The sequence below is a fragment of the Leucoraja erinacea genome, chromosome 24, assembly GCF_028641065.1.
Source record: "Leucoraja erinacea ecotype New England chromosome 24, Leri_hhj_1, whole genome shotgun sequence".
Classification (NCBI taxonomy): domain Eukaryota; kingdom Metazoa; phylum Chordata; class Chondrichthyes; order Rajiformes; family Rajidae; genus Leucoraja; species Leucoraja erinaceus.
The window spans coordinates 32,776,074-32,786,073 of record NC_073400.1 but is presented as its reverse complement, the minus strand read 5'-3'; the positions used below and the strand labels follow the sequence as shown (position 1 = coordinate 32,786,073).

At 49.9% G+C, this 10,000-nt stretch overlaps 1 protein-coding gene across 3 annotated transcripts in view; it reads left to right on the top strand.

Annotated features, from left to right (window-relative positions):
- The first annotated feature begins 139 nt into the window (after positions 1-139).
- Positions 140-10,000, top strand: part of LOC129708963 (uncharacterized) — an 18,669-nt gene continuing 8,808 nt past the window's right edge. The window contains exon 1 of one of the 3 annotated variants that reach the window (XM_055655067.1): positions 140-306. In XM_055655067.1, the coding sequence (XP_055511042.1) occupies positions 212-306 (95 nt within the window). In that variant the 5' untranslated portion in view covers positions 140-211. The remainder of the gene's footprint in view (positions 307-10,000) is intronic. The other 2 variants (XM_055655064.1, XR_008725435.1) reach the window with 2 other exon arrangements.

The window sequence follows — 10,000 nt, the reverse complement described above, 5'->3', positions numbered from 1 at the left end:
AGGGAGAGACAGAGACACACAAGGGCTGCACCGGAGAGCTGGGCGGCGCAGGTGCGGTTTGCGGGCCAGTGTGTGTGTGAGGGAGTGTGTGTGTGTGTGTGTGGGGGGGTCAGTGTGTGTGTGGGGGTCAGTGTGTGTGTGGGGGTCAGTGTGTGTGTGTGTGGGGGGGGGTCAGTGAGTGTGTAGCGGGCATGTTGGGCATCGCGGGGCGATGAGGAAGTCGGGTCCGGGGGAGACGCTGAGCCGTTTGTTGCGGAGACGGAGCTCGCCGTCACTGTACAGCCCCGCCCCCAGCCCCACAGAGCGGTGAGTGAAGGGGACACACGCCCGGGGGGGGGGGGGGGGTGTTGACTGTGTGGGGGTGGTTCTAGACTGGGGGGGGGGGGGGGGGGAGACACACACACACACACACACACACACAGACACAGAGAGAGAGAGAGAGAGAGAGAGAGAGAGATACACACACACACACACAGACACAGGTGACACAGAGAGACAGACACACACAAGACAGGGAGACAGAGACACACACACAAACAAACACAGGGAGACACAGAGAGAGAGACACACACAAACAGGGAGAGACAGACAGAGAGAGAGACAGAGGCACACACACAGATACACACACACACACACAGATACACACACACACACACAGATACACACACACACAGATACACACACACACACACACACAGATACACACACACACACACAGATACACACACACACACACACACACACACACACGGAGGGAGAGGGAGAGGTGTGAGTGTTTGTGGACTAGGCTGACAATGGCGATTGCCACACACGGCTGTGGAGGCCACAAGTCAGTGGATATTTTTAAGGCAGAGATAGACAGATTGTTGATTAGTGCTGCTGTCGGGGGTTATGGGGAGAAGGCAGGAGAATGGGGTTAGGAGGGAGAGATAGATCAGCCATGATTGAATGGTGGAGTAGACTCGATGGGCCGAATGGCCTAATTCTGCTCCGATCACTTATGGCCATGAATTTCTGAAATGCTTGTTTAATGTCGATAAATGTCAGATGATGAGTGGTGAAGAAGTTTGGTCGCACCATGAATGGTCACATAGTCACAGAGTGATACAGCACGGAAACAGGCCCTTCGACCCAACTTGCCCACCCTGACCAACATGTCCCAGCTACACTAGTCCCACCTGCCTGCGTTTGGCCCATATCCCTCCAAACCTGTCCTATCCATGTACCTGTGTAACTGTTTCTTAAACGATGGAATAGTCCCAGCCTCAACTACCTCCTCTGGCAGCTCGTTCCATACACCCACCACCCTCTGTGGGAAAAAGTTACCCCTCATGTTCCTATTAAATCTTTACCCCTTCACCTTGAACCCGTGTCCTCTGATCCTCGATTCCCCTACTCTGGGCAAGAGACTCTGTGCATCTACCCGATCTATTCCTCTGGTGATTTTATACATGGTCCCTCTGTTAAGATCCTTGACAGTGACATCACGATGATCGGGGAGGGCTGTGGGATTAGTGGGGGCATTGAATAAAAGTAGGGAGGTAATTCTCCTATTTTATAAGCCATTGGTCAGACCATCGTCGGATTTTGGTGTGCAGTTCTGCAGAGGAGATTCACCAGGAAGTGGACTGGAACAGATTTAGTCAGAGGGTGGTGAATCTGTGGAACTCATTGCCACAACAGGGCTGTGGAGGCCAAGTCAGTGGATATTTTTAAGGCAGAGATAGACAGGTTCTTGATTAGAACGGGTGTCAGGGGCTATGGGGAGAAGGCAGGAGAATGGGGATTAGGAGGGAGAGATAGATCAGCCATGGCTGAGTGGCGGAGTGGACTCGATGGGCTGAATGGCCTAATTCTGCTCCGATAACCTGTTCAGACATGGAATGTTGACCATGGAACAGTGCAGGAACAGGCCCTTCAGACAACTATGTTTATCTGCTGTTTAAGAGGGAACTGCAGATGCTGGAGAATCGAAGGTACACAAAAAAGCTGGAGAAACTCAGCGGGTGCAGCAGCATCTAGGGAGCGAAGGAAATAGGCAACGTTTCGGGCCGAAACCCTTCTTCAGACTGGGGATCGGGGGCGGGGACAAGAAAGGGAAAAGGAGGAGTAGCCAGAAGGCTGGAGGGTGGGAGGAGACAGCAGGGGAGCTGAGGAAGGGGAGGAGACAGCAAGGACTAACAAAATTGGGAGAATTCGATGTTCATGCCCCCAGGATGCAGACTCCCCAAACGGAGTATGAGGTGCTGTTCCTCCAATTTCCGGTGCTGCTCGCTGTGGCCATGGAGGAGACCCAGGACAGAGAGGTCGGAGACGGAGTGGGAGGGGGAGTTGAAGTGCTGAGCCACCGGGAGGTCAGCTTGGTTATTGCGGACCGAGCGGAGGTGTTCGGCGAAACGATCGCCCAACCATGTTTATCTGCTGATTCGGTTTGGTTTTGTTGTCACGTGTACTGAGGTGCAGTGAAAGCTACCCAGTCAGCGGAAAGACAATACACAATTACATTAATGTCCGTGCTGAACAAGCTGGCAAGTTAAACTGATCCCCTCTGCCTACACGTAATCCGTATCCCTCCATTCCCTGCATATCCACGCACCTGTCTGATAGCCTCTTAAACACCCACTATCGTATCCGCCTCCACCCCACCCCTGGCAGCACGTTCCAGGCACCCACCAACCTCTGCTCCACACATCTCCTTTAAATTCCCCCCCCTCACCTTAACGCTGTGTCCTCTAGTGTTAAACATCTCCACCCAGGGGTAAATAGGGTCTGTGTTTATCCAATCTATATTTTTCATAATTTTGTAGAATTTTCACAATTTCATATAATTTTATATCAAGTCTCCTCTCACCCCTTTGACATTCCAGTGAAAACAATCCCAAGTTTTCCCAGCCTCTCCCTGAGCTGAAACATTCAGATCCAGGCAGCATGGAGGGTGGTAAATCTCGTAAACAGAGCTGTGGAGAGGCTGGGTCTGGTCCCATGGAGTGGAGGTGTATAAAATGATGAGGTGGGAATAGATGAGTAGGGCTGAAGGGCCTGTATCCATGCTGTACCATTCTATGTTTAAGAAGGAACTGCAGATGCTGGAAAATCGAAGGCACACAAAAAAGCTGGAGAAACTCAGCGGGTGCAGCAGCATCTGTGGAGCGAAGGAAATAGGCGACGTTTCGGGACGAAACCCTTCTGGAAATAGGCAACGTTTCGGGACGAAACCCTTCCGGGTTTCGGCCCGAAACGTTGCCTATTTCCTTCGCTCCACAGATGCTGCTGCACCCGCTGAGTTTCTCCAGCATTTTTGTGTCCCTGTGCCATTCTATGACTTGGAGCTAAAGAATAGTACAGCACAGAAACAGGCCCTTCAGCCCAAGAAGGCAGGAGAATGGGGTTGAGAGGGAAAGAGTGAATGGCGGGTGGAATTGGCTTGATGGGCCGAATGGCCTTACTCTGCTCCTAGAACGTAAGAACTTGTCCACGCTGACCAAGACGCCCCATTGGTGGCACAGCAGTAGAGTTGCTTACAGAGACCCGGGTTCGATCCCGACTACGGGCGCTGTCTGTACGGAGTTTGCACGTTCTCCCCCACCCCCCCCGTGACCTGCGTGGGTTTTCTCCAGGTGCTCCGGTTTCCTCCCACACTCCAAAGACGTGCAGGCTAATTGCTCGGTACAATTGTAAAATTGTCCCTGTTGTGTGTAGGATAGTGTTAGTGTGCGGGGGTCGCTGGTCGGCACGGACTCGGTGGGCCGAAGGGCCTGTTTCCACGCTGTATCTCAAAAGCTAGTCCCACCTGAAATACCATGTAGGAAAGAACTGCAGATGCTGGTTTAACTCGAAGGTGGACACAAAATGCTGGAGTAACTCAGCGGGACAGGCAGCATCTCTGGAGAGAAGGAATGGGTGTGAAGAAGGGTCTCGACCCGAAACGTCACCCCTTCCTTCTCTCCAGAGAGGCTGCCTGTCCCGCTGAGTTACTCCGGCATTTTGCGTCTACCCACCTGAAATAATGTTTGATTGTGTGTGAAGAGAGAGGGAGTGGGGAGAATGCAGTTGATAAATCTTAGTCGTGGCGTGGCTGTTGGTGATCCCAGGGGCAGGAGAGGTTTGAGGGATATTCCTGTTGCCTCTCTCTGGACTTCTGTAATTTAAACTCAAGATAGTTTGATTAAAACTGGTTTGGAGACTTAATGATGTCGCTAATCCTCAGGAAACTCCTTTAATCTAATGTACGGTAACTGCTTGATGTTGGGTGGGAACAAACTAACTGCTGAATCCAAGCTGTGCAGTTCCTGCTGTCATTACCAGTTTAGGTCGTAAGTGATAGGAGTAAAATTAGGCCATTCGGCCCATCAAGTCTACCCCGCCATTCAATCATGGCTCGGAACAGGGAACAACACACAACAGACAATAGGTGCAGGAGTAGGCCATTCGGCCCTTCGAGCCAGCATCGCCATTCAATGTGATCATGGCTGATCATCCACAATCAGTACCACGTCCCTGCCTTCTCCCCATATCCCCCGACTCCGCTATTTTTAAGAGCCCTATCTAGCTCTCTCTTGAAAGCATCCAGAGAACCGGCCTCCACCGCCCTCTGTGGCAGAGAATTCCACAGCCTCACAACTCTCTGTGAGAAATAGTGTTTCCTCGTCTCCGTTCTAAATGGCTTACCCCTTATTCTTAAACTGTGTGTGGCCCCTGGTGCTGGACTCCCCCAACATCGGGAACATGTTTCCTGCCTCTAGCGTGTCCAAGCCCTTTACAATATTATGCGTTTCAATATGGACCAAACGCTGGCAGGTGACACTTGTGTAGATGGGACAGTAGTTGGCTGGTATGGGCAAGTTGGGCCGAAGGGCCTGTTTCCGTGATGTATGACTCTAATGCCATGTTCTGTATCTTCCCCTGTGCTCCACCTTTGGTTCTTGAGTTTGACGACTGCATTTATGGATATTATTATCTGATCTGATTGAATATGTAATTTATTCTATGTAATGTCCTGCCTTTCTTCTGGACCTTGAGTCTGTCATTAAAAGTAAGTAAGTAAATAAATAATAGCATGCACAACAAACCTAACACTAGATCAGTACAGGTGGCAACAATACACCTCAAACTGACTTGTACTTGCTCACCTGGAGCGATAGCAGGTAAAATGTCTTAACCTAACGAGTGGAGGTAGTTTCAGACTCAATAGAATAAATGCAGTGAAGAGAAAAGTGCGCTGGTGCCTGAGAGGGAGATGGGAGGATGTTGTGATGGGCGGGGGTGAGTGAGAGGTGGAAATAGTTGGAATGGTATGTTGGTCTTCAGCCCACCGAGTCCACAGTGGCCATCGATCACCTGTTCACACTAGCTCCACCTGCTCACACTAAATACACTGCCTATCCACTATTCTAATCCACTCCCCGCACACACTGGTGGAGATTTGCAGAGTTAACCTACAAACCCGCATGTGGGAGGAACCCGGAGCACCCGGAGGAAACCCACGGGGAGAACGTGCAAACTCCGTGCAAACAGACAGGGGTCAGGATCGAACCCAGGTCCATAGAAACATAGACAATAGGTGCAGGAGGAGGCCATTCAGCCCTTCGAGCCAGCACCGCCATTCATTGTTATCATGGCTGATCATCCCCTATCAATAACCCGTGCCTGCCTTCTCCCCATATCCCTTGACTCCACTAGCCCCTAGAGCTCTATCTAACTCTCTCTTAAATCCATCCAGTGTCTTGGCCTCCATTGCCCTCTGTGGCAGGGAATTCCACAAATTCACAACTCTCTGGGTGAAAATGTTTTTTCTCACCTCAGTCTTAAATGGCCTCCCCTTTATTCTAAGACTTTGGCACCTGGTTCTGGACTCGCCCAACATTGGGAACATTTTTTGCATTGTGTGCAGTTTTGGTCTCCAAATTTGAGGAAGGACATTCTTGCTATTGAGGGAGTGCAGCGTAGGTTTACAAGGTTAATTCCAGGGATGGTGGGACTGTCATATGCTGAGAGAATGGAGCGGCTGGGCTTGTATACTCTGGAGTTTAGAAGGATGAGAGGAAATCTTATTGAAACATATAAGTTAAGGGTTTGGACACGCTAGAGGCAGGAAACATGTTCCCGATGTTGGGCGAGTCCAGAACCAGGGGCCACAGGTTAAGAATAAGGGGTAAGCCATTTAGACCTCAGTCTTAAATGGCCTCCCCTTTATTCTAAGATTGTGGCCCCTGGGTCTGGACTCGTCCAACATTGAGAAAGAATTTCCTGCATCTAGCTTGTTCAGTCCTTTTATAATTTTAAATGTTTCTATAAGATCCCCCCCCTCATCCTTCTAAACTCTAGTGAATACAAGCCTAGTCTTTTCAATCTTTCCTCATATGACGGTCCTGCCATCCCAGGGATCAATCTGGTGAACCTACGCTGCACTGCCTCAATCACAAGGATGTCCTTCCTCAAATTAGACTAAAACTGTACACAATACTCCATATGTGGTCTCACCAGAGCCCTATACAACTGCAGAAGAACCACTTTACTCCTATACTGAAATTCTCTTGTTATGAAGGCCAACATTCCATTAGCTTTCTTCGCGCTGCCTGCTGTACCTGCACGCCAACTTTCAGTGACCGGTGTACAAGGACACTCAGGTCTCGCTGCACCTCCCCCTTACCTAACCTAACCCCATTGAGATAATAATCTGCCCCCTTGTTTTTGCCACCAAAGTGGATAACCTCACATTTATCTATATTATACTGCATCTGTGGTGAATCTGTGGAATGCTCTGCCACAGAAGGTAGTTGAGGCCACACAGTTCATTGACTATATTTAAGAGGGAGTTAGATGTGACCTTGTGGCTAAAGGGATCAGGGGGTATGGAGAGAAGGCAGGGATGGGATACTGAGTTGGATGATCAGCCATGGTCGTATTGAATGGCGGTGCAGGCTCAAAGGGCCGAATGGCCTCTACTCCTGCACCTATTGTCTATGTTTCTATCTGCCCACTCACCCAACCTGTCCAGGTCACCCTGCAACCTCCTAGCATCCCCGTCACAGTTCCCACTGCCACCCAGCTTTGTGTCATCCGCAAACTTGCTAGTGTTGCTCCTATTTCCCTCTTCCAAATCATGAATATATTTGGTAAACAGCAGCTCCACCCGCTGCACCAGCGTGCCGCCCTGCTGGGCTGGGCTGGGTGACCTGTGGGCGTGAAACTAATGTTAGTTCATGCGGAATAATCTCCTTCCTGTGTTTAAACGGTGTTCCACCCAGTCTACCAGATGCAACGTGACTGGTGCTTTATGCAACAGCACTACAGTATTTTCCTGGGATTTTTTTTTTGTTTCCCCTCTGCCCGTGAGTTCGGCTGTTTGTCGGCCTCTTATGACAGTCGAGTGTACTGAATATGCTTGCTAAAGCTTTGTTGCTGCTGTTGCCTGGGGAACCAGTACCACAGTGATCTAACTGGGCTGTAAACCCTGCAAGACTCGATATTAAATATCCTCTGAGATATATTTGTCATCAGCATTTGCCCCACAGGCATTTTTAATGCATCAATGTCTGGCATTTGATGTTTTGTACAAATAGTCCTCTTGTTATTAGATAAAAAAGGTTTGTAATTAGTTAAGAATAAATACACCAGTTATTTACCAGGGAAAATCTCAGCAGCTGAGGAGCAAAAGATTTAATAGGAATCCGAGTGGCAGCTTTTCCACACAGAGGGTGGTGGGTGTATGGAACGAGCTGCCGGAGGAGGTCGTTGAGGCTGGGACCATCGCAACGTTTAACAAACAGTTAGACAGGTACAGATTCAGATTCAATTTTAATTGTCATTGTCAGTGTACAGTACAGAGACAACGAAATGCATTTCGTACATGGATAGGACAGGTTTGGAGGGATATGGACCAAACGCAGGCAGGTGGGACTGGTGTAGATGGGGCATGTTGGCCGGGGTGGGCAAGTTGGGCCGAAGGGCCTGTTTCTACGCTGTATGGTCTAGAATAGCTGGGTACATTTTCGGGGGGTAGAGAGAGGGCGGGGAGAGTAGAGGGGGCGGGGGGGGGGGGGGGGGGGGGGGTAGAGGGGGCAGGGAGATAGAGGTTTTTGTTGCCTGAGAGTGGTGAATCTCTGGAATTCTCTGCCACAGAGGGTAGTTGAGGCCACAGTTCATTGGCTATATTTAAGAGGGAGTTAGATGTGGCCCTTGTGGCTAAAGGGATCAGGGGGTATGGAGAGAAGGCAGGTACGGGATACTGAGTTGGATGATCAGCCAAAAACTCAGCGGATGCAGCAGCATCTATGGAGCGAAGGAAATAGGCAACGTTTCGTCCCGAAACCCTTCGGGTTTCGACCCGAAACGTTGCCTATTTCCTTTGGGTTTCTAGTGGGAGAGAGGGGCCGAATGGCCTTCTCTTGCTTCTAGATAAAAGACAAAGTGCTGGAGTGACTCAGCAGATCAGGAAGAGGCCCTTTGGCCCACAATATCCGTGCTGTTCATAGTGCCAAGTTGAGGTTGGGGAATCACCCCCAGAGAGTGGTGGTGTGTCTCTACCCAGAGATGGGAACCATCTGAGATTATTGGCAGCGTGCAAGGTTGGGGAACGGAATGCTGAAAATGTTGCTGGACTAAGAAGAATTGGATCATCAATAAAGATCAGGGGGAGATGTAGATCTTGTTCGACTGGAATTGCTTCTCACGGCCAAGAATGGAGCTTGACTGGGTGGAAGAAATATGTAGCAGACACGCTCACAAACACAGGCCAAAATTCCCCAGAGCCTGATTAGCTTTTGTGGAGAAAGAATGAACATTTCAGGTATGTCAAGGCCAGGGGATAGTTTGAGATGAAACATGTTTCCGGATTGTTTAGACGGGTGGAGTCACAAGGAACTGCAGACGATGAGGCAGAGAATTCCACAGATTCACAACTCTCTGGGTGGAAAAGGGTTTCCCCGTCTCAGTCTTAAATGGCCGACCCCTTATTCTTAAACTGTGTGACCCCTGGTTCTGGACTCTCCCAAAATAGTTAACATTTTTCCTGCATCTAGTGTGTCCAATCCCTTAAGAATTTTACATGTTCCTGATGTTGGAGGAGTCCAGAACGAGGGGCCACAGTTTAAGAATTATGGGTCAGCCATTTAGAACGGAGATGAGGAAATGGCTTTTCACAGAGAGTGGTGAGTCTGTGGAATTCTCTGCCTCAGAGGGCGGTGGAGGCCGGTTCTCTGGAAACTTTCAAGAGAGAGCTAGATAGACAATAGGTGCAGGAGTAGAGGCCATTCGGCCTTCGAGCCAACACCGCCATTCAATGTGATCATGGCTGATCATCCACAATCAGTACCCCGTTCCTGCCTTCTCCCCATATCCCCTGACTCCGCTATCTTTAACAGCCCTGTCTAGCTCTCTCTTGAAAGTATCCAGAGAACCGGCCTCCACCGCCCTCTGAGGCAGAGAATTCCACAGACTCACCACTCTCTGCAAGAGGTGCAGGTGCTTACTCCTGCTGCACCTATCCCCCAAAGATAGTGGAGTCGGGGGATATGGGGAGAAGGCAGGAACGGGGTACTGATTGTGGATGATCAGCCATGGCCTACTCCTGCGCCTATTGTCGATTGTTTTTGCAAGATCCATTTCTATAAGATTTGGGGGCATTAAGGACACGGCAGTTTGTTCTGCTGAATCATTTATTCACCAGCGTTTAGTGGACTGGGTTTGAGGTGTAGAGGCTGGTACATTACAACCAGTTTTGGCCTGTAACTATCGCTGTAATTCTATACCCTCCATCTCCTTGCCCAGCCGGCTGTACCAGTGCAAGGTTTGTTCATGCATACAGTATAATGTGATTGGATGGTGTGTAAACAAAGCTTGTCGCTGTGACTGTGAGCAGCCTGCACCAATGTTCACTTCTCGCAGACAAACAAAGTGCTGGAGGAACTCAGCGCATCACGTCTCTCCGTTCCCCCTCTCCCCCGACTCTCTGTCTGAACAAGGGTCTCGACCCGAAACATCACCTGTTTGTTTTCGCCAG